General features: G+C 39.9%; 1 protein-coding gene across 2 annotated transcripts in view; it reads left to right on the forward strand.

Annotated features, from left to right (window-relative positions):
* Positions 1-20,066, forward strand: part of MLLT3 (MLLT3 super elongation complex subunit) — a 134,438-nt gene that overhangs the window by 69,864 nt on the left and 44,508 nt on the right. For both annotated transcript variants that reach the window (XM_075137884.1, XM_075137885.1), the window contains 2 exons: positions 909-1,052; positions 13,198-13,317. In XM_075137884.1, the coding sequence (XP_074993985.1) occupies positions 909-1,052; positions 13,198-13,317 (264 nt within the window). The remainder of the gene's footprint in view (positions 1-908; positions 1,053-13,197; positions 13,318-20,066) is intronic.

Genomic DNA, 20,066 nt, shown 5'->3' on the forward strand with positions numbered 1-20,066 from the left:
CTTCTGTTGCACATCAGGACCTTTGAGGAAGGGCTACTTAATACTGCCTTAAAAGAGTACTTAACTTATATATAGCTTCTAGAAGGGACTGTGTAAATGTATAACACAAAACATACTTAGTATTTTTTCTCTGGTATTACAAACTGAAGTCTATTCAATGCCACTAGTGTCCTTTTTCAGCTGAGGCTTTCTGATAGTAGAGCACTGATTTCTTCCAAGATAAATTTGCCTTTCCTGTTCTTTCTCCATATTGGTACAGGGAACATTCAGTTTCAATTTTTTTACTGCAGTGGCAGAGAATTTTAATCGCATGGAAGCTGTGGTGGAACACTTGAAATCTAGATAGCCACACTCGTTCAAGGCAATGAAGTTTCTTTAATAAATGAGCAGATCCCATACATAGGAGATCAAATACAGTTGGATGCAGCAGTTTCATTCTTACCCCTTTCTACAACTCGTGAAGAAAACAATAGTGTTTGGCTTCGGTGGAGGAATTTGCATTCAAAACTTACTGCAGTGTCTTCAGTTCAGTACTATCTAGGGCTCAGAACTGTGATTGTGTCGGTGACTGAGTTACCTTGCGTCAGCTGAATCACATACTTGCCTATGCATATGTCTGTAGCCTGTGCCAAACGTGACATAACACTTTGAATTAAGCCTTGACAGGACAGCTTGAAGTTCATGAAGTTCATGCATTTTACCATGTGTTATCATGGGCTGATAGGAGCTTGTCTGATTTACTGTAGCTCAGCTGATGCTTGGTAAATTCCGTCATGTGTCTGAGAACACAGAGAATGGTTAAAAATGACATAATTTTCATTTTAATTGACAGTCTTTATGTAGCCCTTGTTTTCAACTTAGTTAGTTTTGGTGCTAGATGTTTCTATCTGGTTATTTTCAACCCTCAGGAAGAACCTAAGAAAGTTCGATTTGACTATGACTTATTCCTGCACCTTGAAGGCCACCCACCTGTAAATCACCTCCGCTGTGAAAAGCTCACATTCAACAACCCGACAGAGGAATTCAGAAGAAAGCTGCTAAAGGCAGGAGGGGTGAGTCCTGCACCCATGTCAAAAGCCATCACAATAAAGATATTGCTGCTTATTGCTGGTGCATGATGAGTATAATAAAGATTGACCTGACAGTGAAACAAAGTGAAGTGTATTTGTGATTAACTTCATGTAAGAGCTCAGTGCTTGTTGTCTTTAAGTGGAATGGGTGACCAAATGAACATGTGCCTACCTTAAATACACGATTACATATCTGTCTTCACAACCAAGCGATTCATGTTTACTTCTGCAAAAGCAGAACTTAGACCTTATACATGAAGCATTACTTGCTTGACTTTCCAGAAATGAAATACAGGAGGGCTACTGTGATGGGAGGAAGTAATAAGAAAATAAAATGTCTCTCATTTAAAGAGAAATGGTTCTATGTTGAGCAGAATAAATTCTGAATAATTGTAAGGTAGAACAAGTTTGAAACTGTACGTATAAACAAACTTACTTAAATTTATATAGTGTATGTTACACAGTCTGAACCAGAAAATTTACCAAGACTTCTTTACGTGTTGGTAGAATTAATTGATATGAAAAAGCCCAAAGGAGGGTTGCCCATTTGGAGGGAAGAGAGGGCCAAACCTTTAGGTTTACGCTTTGTCTGTTAGTGGAAACCGCTCTGGTGTGTTTCACACAAGGGCAGAATCATTCATGCTGGCAGGGACCACTAGAGGCTCAGCCATGGGGTCAGACTGGGCTGCTCAGGCCTTCACCCCTCCTTGCCAGGTTGTGAAACCTCCCCTGGCCGAAGGTGGCCCAACCTCCCCGCGCCCCAGCTCCACCGCTGGGCTATCTCCGTGGGGCTTCTCTTTACCTCCAGCCTGAGCCTCTCGTGTGTCAGCTTGTGCTGCTGCCTCTTTCCCTCCTGCCACACACCGCTGTGAGGAGCCCGACTGCGTCTCCTCCATTCCCTCCCATCGGTCCCAGGGGTGCTGTTGGGACCCCAAAGCGGTCCCTCCTCCCAGCTGAAGCTGCCCCAGTCCTGCAGCCTCTCCTTGCAGGGCAAGGGCTGTAGCTCCACTGTTTCAGTGGACTCCCCTCACCTCCCACCATTTTATTGGTGGTATTTCTGTGTTGGGGACCCAGTCTGGAGGCAGTACCCAGGTGGGGTCTGACAAGCACCAAGCAGAGGGTACAGTCCCTGCCCTGCCCTGTCTCTCAGGGCTGTGACCTGCTCATGAGACCCTAGGCACCACTGGCCCTTGTTGCTTCCTAGGCACACGGGTGGCCCTGGCTCAGTGCCCAGGGCCAACCCCCCAGAGCTGTTTCCCAGCCCCAGCCTCATGGCTGCAGGGCTCTGCCTTGCTGGGACAGGGCTTTGGCATTTGTCCTGACTGTGTTTCATGAGGCGGCTGTTAACCCATTTCTCCAGACTGTCTGGGTCCCTCCTGGTGGTAGCCCTGCTCTTGAGTGTCAGCTGCTTCCCTTCCCCAGTTGGTTGTCACCCGCAAACCTCATGAATACGAGTGTGTTCTGTCTCCTCCTCCGGGTCACTGATAGAGGTGTTAAGCAAGCCTTCATACTGTGGGTTTACTAATGTAAATGCCAATGCTTATCTTTATATTTTTGAACCGCCATAACAAAAATGGGTAGCCCTATTTGGTGCAATTAGACAATAGTAGGTTCTGAGTTGGAGATAGGAGGGAGCTAGTGTGGGAATATTCAGTCTGCTGAAGAGGATCTTTGAAAAAAAAGCAAAAATAACTAGCAGGTATAGTCTGAAAGACCTTGTTGTCCTCCTGGAAAAGAGAACTGTTACAACTATAGTTGTATTGAAATAGAAGCATGAGCTGTGTTTTGTGTTTGCATTTATTAGGTGCAAGAGGGTATCCATGTCTGGACAATGTATTGGCTCTTTAGTGTGTTTGCAAATAAAACATCAAGATTGTATTCTGGAAAACTTCATGAGCCACTGCTTTAATATTAATCATATCAGGTCAGTTGTCAATGGACAAGTTTTACCCACAAGTGTAATAAATCTAAATGATGCCAGCAGGGACTTTGAGGGGGAGGAGGGGTTAAAAAGGTAAAAATAGGAAGCGTCCCTTTTATTGCTCATTTTCTGTGCCTTCTAATTTTAGGTTTCTTGAATGAACAAAAGCAAAGATGTTGCCCAATTGTAAACAATGAAATATGGGGTGTTTTGATCAAATTCTTTCCCTGAATATATCAGCGTGGTCATTCTTAATATGTTTTGAACATTGCCTTTTGTCTTCTGGAGGCTACAAACTGCTTGTTTTTTTTTTTTTTTTCTTTTCTTTTTTCTTCTCCATTTTCCCAATTTTCTTCCAAGAAACGGGTCCCTTTTTTTGAAGTTACTGGTTTTGTGCTTCCCTCTATAGGCTTTCTGACATAGGAGTTTGTCTGATCAACTTGGCAGAGATGATATAATAGCATTCTGTCTGTCTTGTTACTAAAAGTCTCTGAAGGGTTTACATCTTCCAGCAATGAAAGGCCCATTACTCTTTTATGAAATGCTTCCAAGTGTAAGTAGAATAGACAATTGAATCAATTCACAAAACATTAACTCACTTGTAACTTCCATGCTTTAGGCTGAGAAAAGCATTTACAGGATAATAAAGTAAGAGATGGGTTTTGCACTTACTTGTAAGTCAAAACAATTAATACTTCTAGCTTATGGCTGTCTTCCAGAAAAAGTAAAAGTAACAAGTCACTGAATTTCCTTCACAGGAAACAAGTCAGGCAAAATGAAGTTCATGTCCTTCAAAATAAATGAGATACCATATTAATGTAAACCGCTGAGTGGTAGCTTTATGAAAAGCACTCTAAGATGGTGGACTTTTGCTTACATGTTTTTAAATAATGGTATAAATCACTTGATTTCTGTGCACCTCAAAACCCCGATCTCTCATTAGTTTTTCTCCAAGCAAAAGTCATGGGACATGTCATTCCACTGACGTAAACTACCAAACATGATTCTTTATGTCTCATTTGCATAAACATATGTATATTACAAATAGTATGTCCTTCTGAAGGGAAAAGTGCAGGCTCAGCTGGCATCTGCATGCTGCCATATTCAGTGTGGGCTTGTCTATGTGTTTGTGTCTTGCTGCAGATTCCTTGAATTATCACTTGGATGCTCACAACTCCCCTTTTCCCTCACACATACGTCTTGTGGCATCCCAAATGCGAACTAGTCAGGGATACTTGCTACAGCCAATATTCTTTTGTCTTTCAGGCTAAGAACCATTTTTTTGTTTGTTTTAAAATGAAGTGCCAGCAGTCTGCCAGTGCATTCTCATGGTTACCCTTCCCCATATGCATCCCATCCTTCATGTGCCCAAAGGTCTGACTGTTTATTCTGCAGTTCACTGGGAGAGAATGAGTAACATTCGGATATCCCAAGTAATTAAACAAGTGAGAACACAACTGTAGCACAGCTTTGCAGTACTGCTGTGGCCATTTTAGTTAAGGCAAACAGGACATTTAGCGTGGTGCCAGTCATGTAGATTAACTCTATGGAATATTTCTATCAGCATTTTATTTGATATCACCAGAATTGAAACATAAATGTGTTGTCAGTCGTCATTAATAGGAGGTCACCAACTTCCTGATTTCTCTTCCAGTCTGAGAATTATTTTTTCGGCCCTTACAAGAAGCAGGATTTGATTTGGCTGCAAGGATTGTATTTCTGTAGTCAGGAAGGTAAATAGGAACCTTTGCTTCAATCTTACAAAGGCCATATCCAATTTGCAAAGTTCTTTGTCAAAGTTTTCCACCTTCAGAAACATATTTTCTACACTGAACTTCCCCACACCCCTGAAAAGATTTAGTTATGCTCAAGTCCATCTCTACCATTTACCTAATTTCAGTTGACCTTGTTCTCTTAAATGTAAAAAGAAATGTTTACAGAGGAAATAAAATATTTTCAAGAGTACGCTGGGCAAATTCAATCAGACCATTCAATGTAATTGTTTATGTTCCATCTCTTTGCATATATATTCTAAATGACGTTTCTTTTAGAAAAGTTTTCTGTGGAAATGATGCCACTGAGAATTTTTTGCACCATTTACTCAGTGTAGTGCCTAATGATGTGAAGCTAACATGTATACAGGTATGACTCATGTGAATTGCCAGCGTATACCATAATCCAACCTGTTGCTTGAAATCCCCAAAGATACCCTGTATAAAAATGATGACTTTTAGTTAATCCGTTTCTTACCAAGCAAATCATCAAGCTACTGGTACTGACAGAACTATATACATGTAGTTTCCTACAGAGCTCATCCTCTAGACAGCACAAAATTGTGCATGAGTAGGTACAGCGGGCTTGAAGTTTTCATCAAGTAAACACCAGTAAGCATTGATCCTTACGTGCTCATTCCTTCCTAGATTTGTCAGTCACCTTTTCTGATTAGTTTCAGCCTCTAAACCTGAAAGAGCCTGAGGGAAAAGAGGCAGCACTGTGATTCCTGCGTATGGATATGGGAAGAGGGATGATACTGACTGCGAAATTATAGTCATTAAAAAATAACCTTCAAATTTGAAGTAGATTTTGAATATTGAATCCCACTAAAACCATTTATAAACAGAGTCTGACTCCACTGATGTATTTTGTGTTGTCAGTAGTGCTGGTTCTATTGCTTTTTTGGCTTGGGTGTTCTTCAATTCAAGAAAAAATTGAAAATTACACTTTATCTGCTTATTGAGACAGTAGAAATAAATTAATTTTGAAGATGCTGAATGACACCTACCTAACAGTTAAATTGAATTTTGCCTCTGGAAACATAGACTTGCTCAGGCATTGCTTGTTTGAATATGATACTATGAATAACTTAATTTTGATTCTTACAGGAAAAAGTAGTGAAAATATTTTCAGTCCATGTTAAGACAGCAAGTTAATACAGCTTTCTCTCCCATAGCTGTAAATATATAAATAAAAATGTTTGTACTGTGTAATACTCCCATCTTTTTGGAAGGAGACTCAAAATTAGTTGTTTAATCCAATCCAGACAACATTTAATAGTTGAATTTTCTTTCATAAAAGGAAAAGCCTTATAAATGCCCCTTAGAGAGCAGTTACCACTATGGGCAAAAAAAGTAAAATTCATAACGTTATTACAAATGTACATGGCTATTAATGATACAGTTTGAGGTTTCAGATTTAGAGGATGCAAGGAATAGGTCACTTTTAGAGTAGTAATAATTCTTTTTTAGCAACAGAGGTGTCCTTTTTCTCTGCTTTCCGTAAAATTAATTTGGAAATAGAAGCAGCTCTGCTTCTGTAGCAAGGCAACTCTTTCCTTGAAGACAGCTGATCTATTAATGAGTCAAGAAAGAGCAAGAATCATTTTGAGAGGGGTGCAATTTCTAGAAAACAATATCAAGGTGAAAATTCCGGTTTTGCCAAAAACTACTGCATTCTGTTGTTTGATTTTTTAAAAAATCTTTGTGGTTTTACTGTTTAACAGTTGAGAAATGTCTTTTCAGTCACTTGAGATGCCTGCATAATGCCTGTTCTAAAACCTCCGTTCTTAATCCATGTAACGAAGATGAAATAATGAGGATTTCCCTCTTTTCTCTATCCTCCCTCTTTCTTTGCAATTCCTCTGTGTCAGTTGGAATAGTTGGCTTCTACCCAGAGCCAACCTTAGGTATAATGCTGCTCTAGGGAAGGGATTATCTTTAATCTTGTGCTTTTCATAATTAAGTAATTGAATTTTCTTAAACTATGTATTACTTTACTTGCAAGCAAATAAAGAATTATAAGAATTCTAAAAGGTTTTCTACTCCCTTGTGGGTTTTTTGGTTTAAATACGGATAATAGTTGTTCAGGACAACTGGATTTTTATTGTAACTCTTAGTGCTTTCGGTGGTGAACGAACTTGTTCTTCACTGTAAAACGACGTGGGGTGTGGCAGTCCAGGACCACACAAAGAAGTCCATTTGTCTGCTACTGGTGCACGATGAGTGTCATTCATCTGTAGGGCTGCAGAAATGTTGCAGTAATGGTTCATTTTTCCCAGAATTCTAACAGATATAGCTCTTACTGAAAGTACTATTTGAATTTTTCTGCAGCACATTGTGGGGAAGCTCAGCAACCTGTTCTGAGGCTGCTGATGAAGGTGTTCTTAGATAACTAGCTCAGTAAATGAAACTAAAGTAAATGAAAGGTAGCTTGGTGTGGATCTGTTTGAGGTAAGATTATTCTAGCTTTGTTGATGGTCTCCTTTCATTCAGGAAAATGAAAAAGTAGGAGACAAGACAACAGCTTTTTGGTAGTGGTTCATTCCCCTGCAGAAGCTCTAATGTGCCTTAATAAGGAGATTGTGTGGATCTGGAGCAACTGTGACAGCTCATGCAGTTTCTAACCGTGTGTCTATGTGGGGTAGATCTTTGAATCCTATGCACATCCTACAATGTGCATTTGTAGAAACTGGCAATAAGAGAAGACCAGCTTCCATGGAATATTTTGAGGCTCTTCCTCAGGCTTTCTGTACTGGGATCTGGAAAGCAAAGTTTTGTGTTTTGAAAATGCGTGGTTCTTGTTGGGTACCTGGGTACTCCAAGCTGCCAAACATGTGTTGGTAGATAAGGGTTGTCTTTGACAGGTCAGTTTTTTGTAAGGAGAATTCTGAATCAGTTGATAGTAGGTTTATGTACAGGTATTACAATTTCATAATTTTTCCCCAATTGCTGGAAAAGGGATAGTGGAAGAGGGTTTCCAATTATATGAAGATAATTGGTGGTACACAGTTGTTGTTCCCTGATCCCTTCCTTTGTTCAGCAGTGCATGGAACTACATAAATTGGCAGGTTTTCTTTCCACAGCACTCAGTTGTCTTGAGTAGCAAATTGGAATGCCCTTAGAAGGTGCCTGCAGCTCAGGTGTTACGGAGACTGGTCACTTCGGGTTGATCAAGCATATAGGATCATTCCTACCCAATAATGTGACTATCAGTGGATTTTCTCTACCCACTGTCTTTTTGGGAAAAATAAGTTTCCCTTTGCCCTTCCCCAGGAAGCTGTCTTTCATTTAAAGCAACTGGTAGACAAAGGTTTAAAATACAAGCTCAACAGCTCCAGGCTAGCGAAGTGGGTGTTTGGTGAACTAGAGGCAAGATACTACTACCAGCAGATCAATTTGAATGTTTGTATGTGTAATGCTTTATTGGCACATACAACGAAAGGAGAAAAATTTTTCTCTAGGAGTGGACTAGTGAGAAAAGTGGTGGGGGGGGGGAAGCTGTCTTATACATCTGTCCATAAGAGCAATGAAAGTAAAAGGTAGCTTGTGTACACTTGTTCTTTTGCGCTGTGGTAGGAGCTGTTTACCGTAGTAGATAATACCAACATGATATTCATGTGATATTTGTATGCTCCAATATGATTTAGTCTTGCATTGTTTTCATAAATTTTTCTTAGATACGTTATTAGGATGAGATCTTGTTAAACCCTATTTTGATGTTATCATCTCTTCCCTATGTTAAGCTAAAACTTGTATGGAATGGCTTATTAGTGGTGGTGTAGGAAACCTCCCAGTTACAGTGTAAAACAGAAGAAAGCAAAATTAAGAAAGTTAATTTTCCCTAGTCCAAGTTTAGTGTTGTGTGTTAAGTAGCTGCCTACACTGATGGCCCAGTTTTCCTTTTACAGAGAAAGGGAGATGGAGCTTGGCTCCTTCCATCTCTGACATGCATTATTAAAATAAATATTCTCCCAAAACCATCCATTCACTGCAGTCTTTGGTGTCACTGGAACAGATGGGCTTTGGAGCAGGACAGGGGAAAAACATCAGTGGGCGTCTGTGTTTTCTTCTGGTTTTGTCCAGTCACATCAAGCAGTTATTCCATTAATCAGTGCTGCTGTTGGTCTTTCTTCTCTTTTTCTTGACTGGCATCCTCTGCCATGTCGACGTCATCTCTCCATCTTCACTAGATTGCAGGTGGCTTTTTTGGGAGTTCACCTCACCTGCTGACTGAGTTTCTGTATGCCTTAAGGAACAGCTCATCTAACCTTTTTTCTTGATGAGCTTGCATTCTTGCTGCAGAATTAGTGGCTTGCTGTGATATGCTCATTCCCACCTTCTGCTTCTTTTGCGTAGCCTTGACTTAATATAGCCATATACATATACATGCGCACACACACAGACATAAGCAGTATACGCTGCCAGTGTGATAGCGGCAATGTGAAAGTAGGGACTTGCTCTGAAAGCTGGTTGAAGTACATCTGCCAGGCTGCGTGTTTCTGTGTTTGATGGGAGGACAAAGGGCAGTTACACTGTAGAAGCTGCTATAATTCTGTCAGCTCAGCTCTTTCAGTAGTAGTACTTAAACTGGATGTATAGCTGTCTCTTTCCTAAATTTAGCCAAAAGGGAAATCCATCTCAATTCCGAAAAGTGTTTGTAATATAGGGGCTTTTTACATAGATAATCCTGGCAAAGAAAACAAACATTTTGGAAGAGTTCCTAGAGAGTTACTTAATGTTAATATTTACTTTATTCTTTGAGAGAGAGAAGAAGGCAAGTGATTTTTTTTTTCTGATATAGGGGACTTTAATGAAGACTATATCCTTTTTCTGACAGAGATCAGTATGGAAGGCAGAGGTGTGTTTTTTATCATAGGGGCCAAAAAGTTAATTTTACATGAGATTTTTGTGATCTTTCGTCATCTTTACAGATGGTAAAGTCTGTAGTCTGAACTGAAGTTCTGTCTTACTGCATACATTGTTAATCACATGAAAATTTTCAATCTATAATTACCATTTTTCATAGGGTTTATAATGAAATAACAGGCTGCAGGATTCAATACACTGAAATTTTTAGGGCTTACAGTTCGTAATGTCCAGATTTTGTCTTCTAAAAACTGTATGGGATTTATTTTCTCTCTATGTGGAACTAGATTTGTCAAATCTGCCAAACCTCAGATGGTAGTAATGCAGTTCATCCCGGCCCTGTAGATCTTTCTGTAGACAGTCACCCTGTTTCTAAACACACAGTCTGTAATACTGAGACTATTAATGGTCCAAATACTTGCCCAGAAACTGAGATATCTCAGAAGATCATACACTTTTTAAAAATGTCAGCTTTCTAAGAATATCTGTGTATAATGATGAATATATAAGTATTTCTAAACTGGAATGTTTCTGAATTTTAAAAAGGAAATTCATGCAGTGGTTGAACCTCAGTTTATTGTAGTGAGCCAGACTTTTACGCTCCAGGGAGAAAATCGCAGCTTCCAACCCTAGGAGAAAGAATCCTTGGCAGAATTTTTTATTTCTTCGCTTTTAATTTCAAGGTAGGGCAAACCCTGATCCTCCCGACTATATTTCTCTTCCACATGGATATCTTTCTGTCATATGGGCGTATGAACAAAACTACTTTGTGTTAATAAAATACCTGCTTGAACCCTGTAATTAATGGGTAACCTTATGTCTACCTTTTCTGAAAGATGATTTGATTTTAATGCAATTGGTATTTTCTATGAAGTTTGTGGGTTTAAAACATTGCATTGAGTTTAATTTAAAGGAGAACAATCTTATTTAACCACCCATTTGACTTAGTCTGTGAGAGGAGATAATAGAGACATGCATTTTCTCTGTCTGTTGCACAGGTTTATGGTATGCACATGTGGCTACAGATTTTCCTTGTCCTTGTTGCTGATCGATCTTTGTTAGCTTGGGCTTTCTCTTGCATTCAGCTGGGCTGAATTCAACCAAAACCCTTGGCAAGTTGAGGTTAAAAAGTATTTGTCAGGCTAAATGAAATCACTTATTGTGATTCACAATAGCTAATTGCTATTGTCCTTACCATGATTACAAGAAGCATGCCATTGCTGTTGCCAGGCTGATTTTTGAGAGTTCTGGCTCCCGGCAGGCTCTGGTTTAGGTGTCTGAGAAATGGAAATGGGGAATTGGAGAGAAAATATGTTAGATGCCCTGCATGGAATCTTACTTCACAAAATGTTTGAATACATAAATAACTTGTAAAGATTATTTTTTTTTTTTAATACATGAACCTATAGTCAAGGAAGGAGAACAACTTGATTGACTTCTTCCTCCACCTTTGGATTCTAGCAGCAGTGTTGAAAGGTAATACTCAACTTACAGGCCGATAAAAGCAATCTTTATTACCTAGACATGTCCCTTAATATTCTCCAGGCTACCACATGATCTTTTGAACAAAGTTGTCTGCAACAAGATTCATTTGGAGCGATGTTTAAATAAAAATTTTTTAAAAATAATTGAAATCCTGTCTTGAAGAAGCTGTAGGCAGTAAATATCATCTTGACTTAGAGAGGAAAAATGTGGAGTATATGTATCTACATCTTAGATGTCCCAATTTTGCACTTCCCATTCCTCCTTTAACGTAATGTGCATGAGGCATGTGATGGGTCAGTCTCTCCCTGCCCCCAATATCAGAGAATGTTTTGGTCATGTGAAGAGGCAAGGGTGACCACACAGGGCATCCACAAAACCAAATGTGACTTTATGCATGGGAACCTGTGGAAAGAGAGAGACGTTTCCTTGCAGGTGCAGAGCTCTGCAACTTCTCTCCAGCTTTGCAGGGCTTGTCAGGCAGCAGGTAAGCTGTTTCTGGCATTTAGGGTTTTGAAACAGTAGGTAAATGAATAGCTGTGCTAGGAAGCAGTAAAATCCAGGCACAAGCAGCACTGGAGCAGAAGACAGGAGCTAGCTGAGTTTCTCTCGGATGGAAGGCGTGAATCTTTACATGTCTGGTAACTGCTCTGTGACGGCTGATTTGTCTGTGGTCTCTGGAAATGATCTGTTTGTACTTATGAGTCCTTAAAATCAAGAAAGGCAGCTAGACCCTTATAGCAAAAATGCTGGGTGCTCACCAGCCATCCAATTTACTGTACTCCACATAAAGCAGAAGCTTAAAGTTAGAAGTGGAAGTTAGAACTGTACTGCTTTCACATTAAAACCTCAGGCTGTTTTTACAGTTGTATCTTTGTGGTGGATTAACCTTGGCTAAGGGCTGAACTCCCACCCAGCCGCTTGGTCAACTCACTCTGCCTCCTCAGCAGGGCAGGGGGAGAAGATAGGATGAGAGAGCTCATGGGTCAAAATAAAGACAGGGAGATGGCTTACCAGTTAATGTCATGGGCAAAACAGACTTGACTTGAGGAAAATTAATTTAATTTATTGCAAATTAAAATAGATTTGGGTGATGAGAAACAAAAAAGAGAAAACACCACCCCCCCGACACCATCTTCCCATGCTCAACTTCACACCTTCGTTCAGGACTTGTCTATCTCCTCCATCTCCCCAGGCGGCACAGTGGGGTGGGGAAGGGGGTTTGCGGTCAATACATAATAGCTCCTCTCTGCTCTTCCTCCCTCTTCACGCTTTCCCCCTGCTCCAGCACGGGGCCTCTCTGTGGGCTGCAGTCCTTCAAGAACTGCTCCGGCACAGGCTTTCCATGAGCTGCAGGGAAATACCTTTTCCAGCGCCTGCAGCACCTTCCCCTCCTTCTTTGACCTTGGTGTTCACGCTGCAGTTTCTCTGGTTTTTTCCCCTTACCTCCTCTGCCTGTGCAGTGTTTTGCCCTTTCTTAAACCTGTTTTCCGTGAGGTGCCACCATTTTGCCTGAGGGACTCAGACATGTCCTGCGGTGGGTCTGTTGGAGCCAGCTGGATCCAGCTGTGTCTGGCATGGGGGAGTCCCTGGCCTCTCCTCACAGAGGCCACCCCTGCCACCCAAACCTGACCACCTATACCCATTACAGTTTTCCTTCACATCGCTCTAGTTGAAAGCGAGGACAGCTGCGCATATATATTTATGGGATGTCAGCAGCCTGCAGAACCTTTACTGCAGGTGGGATGAACTTTCAAGTGTACTAGACATTGCTCAGGACAAGAGAGAGTGCTAAGGACTCGGGTGCCATGGCGTGTAAGCAGCCATAATAGGACAAGTTATGCCATTTTCTGAGGGGCTTGCGTTGTATTTGCATGGAAATTGAAAGATGTGTTTTGCTCATTAAATAGTGGATGGTGGTGTGGTTTCATTAACCCATCCCCTATTGAGAAGAAACATGGATAAAGTTTGGTGGAGAGGTTTTATTCTCCTACCAATGTGATTTGCTAGTTCCTTAGGCAGATGAGACACTCTCTGTCTCTGTTGGTAATGTTTGACTGACATGCTTTCCCTCCTATAACAGATCATGGTAATGTCAGATGGCACATCATTCTCTTCAGGACAGAGCCTTCATCTCCCCAACCTTCCCAGTAACTCCCTGTCTTTTTCTGAAGTGAAGAAGAAATCATCTCATGGGCCAAAGGTGAGACTTATTTTGCTAGAAGATACTTGAGCCAGTAATGCTTTCACGGGGAATTAACTTGAGAAAAAAATACTAGGTGTTTTTGCAATCTCCTGACACAGTCCAGGTCTTGACATTTCTTTGTTGTGAACTTACTGTTTGCCACATGAAAATAATGCAGAACAAGGATACTTGTGAGAACAGGTGCCAATGAATGTACTGCTTTTCTGGTTTTTGTACATGCACAATTGTTTTCCTCCTTTTCCAGAAGGAATTGTAATGGTGTGTTGTAGTATTAGGGGATTCTGGTGATGGAAGTGTGAGCTACAGAAATGTAAAGAATATAAGAAAACACTATAATAATAGTTTCATTTATTAAGTATTTTTGAATACTTTTTAAGATAATTGGGCAGAGTGAAACTTGAAGTTATGTTCTTAAGGATTTTTAATTTTGTTTAAATTTCAGGGCTTAATTCTTTACTAGGTGTTTCAAAGACAGCAATGTGTCATCAGTCTTTAGGAGATAAAATTGAATCCCCAACCTAGCACATGGTAAAAAGGTAAAGTCCAGTGAATCTTCAGAGTAGTACAAATGGACCTTTCCAAAACAGCAGATAATTTCTTCAGTTTGACAAAATGAATTAATGATGTGGGAGAATAAAAGGCATCTTGTTATTTATTCAAATAAGAAATGCAACACAATGACTTGCTTCGTAAATGAATTAACATATATGCCTTTTCTCCATTCTGTTAAATTGTTTGGGTTTTGATTTTCTTTCTTAGCATCTTGTCAATTTGAAATACGGTACTCAATCTTGCAGTGCACATACTGCAAGGGGCAATACCTATTTTTATCTATAACTTTCACGTTCTGTGGCTGTGCCAAATCTTGTATCTTGTAAGAACTGCCAGGTAGTGAACTATGGGTATGCCTAAGTGTGTCCATTGATAAGAATATATCACAACAGTAAGGCTATGGGGGGGGGGAGGCGGGGAAGTTCTTTGACATGTTCCTGCCTGGTTTGCATTGTACCTGAGTGCCTCACAATCTCTGATGCAGGTCTTCTTGTGACATTTAAAGGATATATGGATGTGTGACTATTTTTGTTTTCCTAATGAGGATCTGAGGTAGCTTGAAGCTGAGGATTAGACTGAAGGTGCTTATTTTGGCATGCTAAAATGACTGCTTAATGCCTAAAAGGAAGGCACCTGGCTACACCAAAGTGATGCAAGGCGCTGAAGATAACTGTCTGACTGCTTAGACTAGGATTCATCTCCACCTGTTCCAGTACTGAAGATGAGTTACTTTAACACTTTACGATCTGTAATAGGAGTTCTTGTGAGGTTGGGTAGCTCTCTAGAGTTCAGTTTCCAATCCCTTCTTCGGATTCGGCTGTCGTGTTGGTTCACCCGTGTCTTGCATTGCATGCCAAAGCAGGCATACTGAGGCTTGGCCTAAATAAGCAACCCAAATACCTGGAGAAGGACTTCTGGGAGGTACGCTAATGCTCCGTCTAGTAACTGTACACCATAGTAAGCCTTGAATCTCCAGCATAAATTCTTTCATAAGCAAATGCTAACTTGGGATGTCATTTTCTGAACCGTATTCAGACAAGGAACTTTTGTCTGCTGTAGAAACCTGACAAGTGTGGAGTGGGGTTGGGGTGAAGCAAGGCAAAGGGAGCGTTGCATGTTTGCTGCACTGGTCCTGATAAATGCATGTTTGAAATCTTTCGTTTTTGCTGAAGCAACCCGACCACCTGCAGTGAGTTTGACACGTAGCAGGAAGTTACAGGAGTCAATAGGAAGTTAGATGTGCATTGCATCTCAGGATTGTATTCAATATCTGTAAAATTGTTACCCAGGAATGTTTTTTAACATTTAACATTTTAACATTGTTTTGGTTTCAAAATAGGGATGTTCAGCAGCAATGCTGTCTGTTTGGAATCATTCTTTTTTCAACCTGGTATGCTGTTCACTGGAGTCTTTAATAGTGGGAAGAGATGTTACATCAATACACTGTTTCTTGCCAGTCGGTGTGAATATTCAATTTTTCCCTCCCCCAGCAATCTTCGTCTTCTCCTGTCCAACTTAAAAAACACACACTAATGACCAACTATTCTTGTATCTCATAAAGAAAGAGTTGTAAATATCTGCCTTACTGAGGATCGTCGGCTGTTTTTGAGAAATGGAAACATGAAGTAACCTTGGTTTTAGTATAACAAAAAAGTTTGGGTTTTTTGTTATAAATCCTGGGAGCTGAGAACCCTTGGATTTTTGTCTTTCGGGTTTTTGTTTTGGTTGGGGGGCAGGAATGTTCCAGCCAATGTGTAAATAGATTTTTGGTTTTGTAATTTGGAATAAACCCACTGATGGTACAACTTCAGTGTCCAAATTTCATTTAGATATGCCTCTAGATTAGGAGCTGTAGAAAGGTCTTTGTAGTTCTTGGGTGTAAGTTGTCTGTACCAAAACTGTGGGTGTGTGTACTCCAGGTGTCTACTGGATGGTTTGGGTTTTTTTCTGCTGCAGCAATAGCCCTGTGTTGTGCTTGGCTTGGGTTTGGTTTGCTTTGTGTCTGTGAATACCGAAGTAAACTTTGAGGTCAGTTTTAAACTCTGAGTATGGAAAACCAGAACCTAAGAATATTTGCTTGCTCATTTGCCATTATGAAGCACCGCACAGACTTTCTGGTTAGAGGAGAATTGCAGTCAAGACAGTAAAACCGGTGCAATTAAGTGGTATTGTTGGTTTAGCATTCACTTACGAAAAAACAATGCAGTATGAAGTAAGAGAGAACTGTCAGTTTGCTTTCTGTCACATCCTTTTATGAAATATGTATTAAAAAATATAGACGTTTGTATTTCTGAAGTTCCATGATTTTGTGTTTAATTTGATGGAGATGGTATTAGTGAGCCCCAGTATTGTGATTCTAAAACAGAGCTTTAGTATTGGAAGTACAGAAATGCATGAAACCTTACTTTATGGATTTTTTCAGCATGTAAAAATAGCTGCAGGCTAGCTCCAGATACTTGTGTTGCTTTTAAATCAGTTGTGTTACTGTGCCTGTTTGTATCATGTAAATATTACCTGCACAGAACACAGCGAAACAGCTTGGGTACTTTTGTTGGGATGATTATGTCTTTTGGAATGAGCTGTAGTGTCAGCTGCAGTGAAACGAGTTTTACTTTATAAACAAAAAAACCAAAAGCTCTTATTCCCATGTGTGACCAGGAAAAAAAAAAAGTATTGTTTTATGCTCCCGCTTTTGGCTTTCTCTGTCAAACCAGTGAGCCTTGTAATTCTCCAGCTGCTTCTAATTCTCCTGATGTCATGGGTCATAATAGTTTGGTGGGCTGGACAAGCTGAAGTGTGGAAAGCTTTGTAAATGTGCGGTACAGTAATAATCTGTAAGAAGAACTAGCAGCAGGTAAATTCATCTCCAGCAGGCAGCTAGCTAGCAGAAGAATACCGCAGTATTTGAGGAGGCTTTCAAAATGTTGCGGGTTTTTTTTTCCTGAATCAGTTAGTGTTTTTATTCAACAATAGACACAAGTAATTCCTTTTAGATATCTTCCTCCTCTTTTCCTCTTAAGAGCAGGAGGCATATTTGAGACTAATTCCAGTCCATTGGCTTAAGATGGGCACATTATTTCAATAGGCATAACATTTGAAGAAATGCTTTTTTATTACAAATGAAAATAATGCATGTTTTTATGATCACTAATCCTAAATTTGTAGACTAAACCCAGAGTACAGTAGACAGGCATGGCCGTGACGATGTGCTCAGTTTAATGACTTCATAAAATTTAAGGAACCACCCCTCTCTCCCCACAGTTGCTTCATTTGCTAATTAGGTTCCTAATGTCTGTCAGCAACTGGAGAGGTTTGAAATGATTTCCAGAGGATACTGCTTATTCAAACTCATGTTCAACCAAATTGGGAGTCACTTTTTGTGGTGTGAAGTCAGAATCCAACCCTGCAAGATATACAGAGATTTCAACACCGTTTTTTGCCTTGTAGTTACAGAAGTGTTTTAATCTGCAAATGTGTTACAGGTTGAGCAGCTGTCATGGCCCAGTTGGATCTCTCAAATGTACAGGACAACGTACCCTGTGATTTAAACTTTTATTTCATGAGCTCATTAAGTAATACAACAAACAAACACGACAAACAGGGCTCAGTCCCCTTTGTCCAGACTAGTCTACCACGTGAATTCACTTACTCACCACGCAAGTCATACGGTTTCATAACGTATAACCTGCAACTCTTAATCCATGCACTGAGGAGCAAAAAACCCAAAAGTTACCTAGCCGACGGTGAGTGTGCCCATCCTTCCTCCTCTGTCACGGTGCGGGCATACTCTGTATCTCACTGGGAAACACGAAAGCCTCAGCAGTCCAGCTGCTGATGGATCCACTTCAAAAGCTTTTTTTTTGTAAGCTGATGTTTTATACTTTCCAGCTTGGAGGTTTGGTTTATATCATTTCCATAAGTTAGCAGATTCTGACAAAACTGCCAGACAAAGATGATGGCTGCAGGAGACAGCAATTTGCAAGGGATTAAGGCTGCATTCTTTCTGGCCACCTGTCCTGCCTACCTGATGCTCTTGCTGCTCCCAGCACACATCAGCCCTTAGCATGAGCTGTGTTAGCCAAAATCTGAGCAGGAGTTGAGTGCAGCAGTCACAGTAGCACAGTTTTTCTCTGTTGGTAAAACCTTAGATTTTTATCATGCTTTCTAAAATACTTATTTTTTAAGATCTGTTAGTTACTGCTCTATGAAAGGGGTTATATGTACTGTATGTACATGTGTTATTTGGCTTAAGAAAAGAAAACATCTACGGGTATTTTAATATGCATATAATCTTCTGTATTATTCTTTTGATGTTTGTTATGCAATATATCGAAGTCTAGCATTCACTTGGGTTGCTTCAATGTTTGATGAACACACAAATGTAAGCTATGGTGTGTAAATACCTTACCTGTCAAAACCGCACAATCTCCATTTTACAAATGAACTTGAGAAAAGACTGTTTTATTTGTCCCTCTTAGCAGAAATACATCATTCACTCTATTCCTTGTAACACTTCTTAAGGTGGGAAGGAGAAGAAACATTTAAACGCACTGTTATATTTTGATAAATAAGAAAATGGATTGAAAGTACATTCTGATTTTCAGTAAGATCTATACTGTACATGAAGGGAATATTTAGTTACATTTCATCCCCACCAGCCTTCCACATTCATCATTAGGTTTGGTGTAATTTTACCAGTGAATATATCTGGGTTTTTTCTGACTTACAAATTTCATGTTCCTCTTGCTGTCATTGTAGAAACTAAGGAAATAAGAAAAGATACTTTTTTTACTTAGAGAATGAATGCAGATATAAAAGCAATGGGTTGGCTGACTTAATGAAAGAGTAGCTCTCAGAGAGCATGGCAGCAGCGTGTATATATATGTCTACATCATAAGTATGTCATATATTTGTACTGTGGTTTCTATGAAAACATCAGCTTCCATGTCGTGGAAAGAGGAAGGAAGTCTGGGTTTAAAATTGAAAAGGCAAGAAAGATCTCAAGTTCCTATTGGTTTTAATACTACTGCGCCCCAGGACCTATTTCACAGCTCTCATCTGTTGGAAAACCACTAAAATGAGTCTCTCCTTTTGGAGCAATTTAAAATATGTGGTAAGGAGACCAATAAGAAACATAAGGACTCCATCTAGTTTATTAATGGCACATATTTTATTCCTCCCCAGGGCAACACTTACAGCTCTGGCATCATAGAACAAGATGTGAAGATAAAAGCATTAATGATTAGTTCATATGTCACCTTTGGGGCTGGTCTTGCATCAAACAAAATATGGAGCTTCTTTTTTTTCCCCCTTTTTTTTAATTTAAAAAAAAAACACCAGGAAAGGAGTTTTGACTAAAGTAAAACATCTCAAGGAATGATTAGTGCTTTTTTATTTTTGTTTTTTAATTACTGGCCTGGGAAATGAGGAAGTGCCTTGCATTCAGACATTCAAATGTCATCATAATATCGTTCATTGTTGATGCTTCTGCCCATTGTTAATATTGATGCAAATGTATTATATAGACGCATAGTTTGATTTCCAAATCTGACTCAAAAATACATTTGCAGTACTGATGCAAGAAACATCTGAACAAAAAGCACAATTGAATAATTTGTGCAGCACTGTGTGAAATTCAGTGTTTCACTAATTAGTTAAGAGGGGAAAATTAGTTAGTTAATGAGAAGGGAAAAACAGTTCAAAGTAATTATTTTTAATTAATTGTTTCCACAGAGGAAACAGAGGAGAAGGGAGATACTGCTCTTTTTGCACATATGATGTGTGTGAACCATTCAGGTCCTCCTACAGCATTAAATACTGGCTTAACACATCTCGATTGGACAAGCCATAAGTAGTTACCTGCCAACAGGGAGCACACACAAGTGGATGTATTCTCAGCCTTAATTTCTCCTCTTGTTGACACAGATTTTGTTAAACTTTGGTTTATTGGGTGGGGTTTTTTCGAGCAGTTCTACTGACTGTATTTTTAAAATTAGTCAGCCCCTGTGGAGGTTGAGGCTGGCCATGTCCTGCTTTGGTCCTTCATTTTCCAGCGCACTGCTGCTGTCCCATCTACGTTGTGGGTAAAACAGTGGGTAAGTAAGGGGGAAGAAAAGCTAAATATGTTTTCCTCTCTGCAGTTTGTAAATCTGTGGTAGTGTTAGACAGCCAGACGTACCGCATCTGCGTACATA

The sequence above is a fragment of the Calonectris borealis genome, chromosome Z, assembly GCF_964195595.1.
Source record: "Calonectris borealis chromosome Z, bCalBor7.hap1.2, whole genome shotgun sequence".
Lineage (NCBI taxonomy): Eukaryota > Metazoa > Chordata > Aves > Procellariiformes > Procellariidae > Calonectris > Calonectris borealis.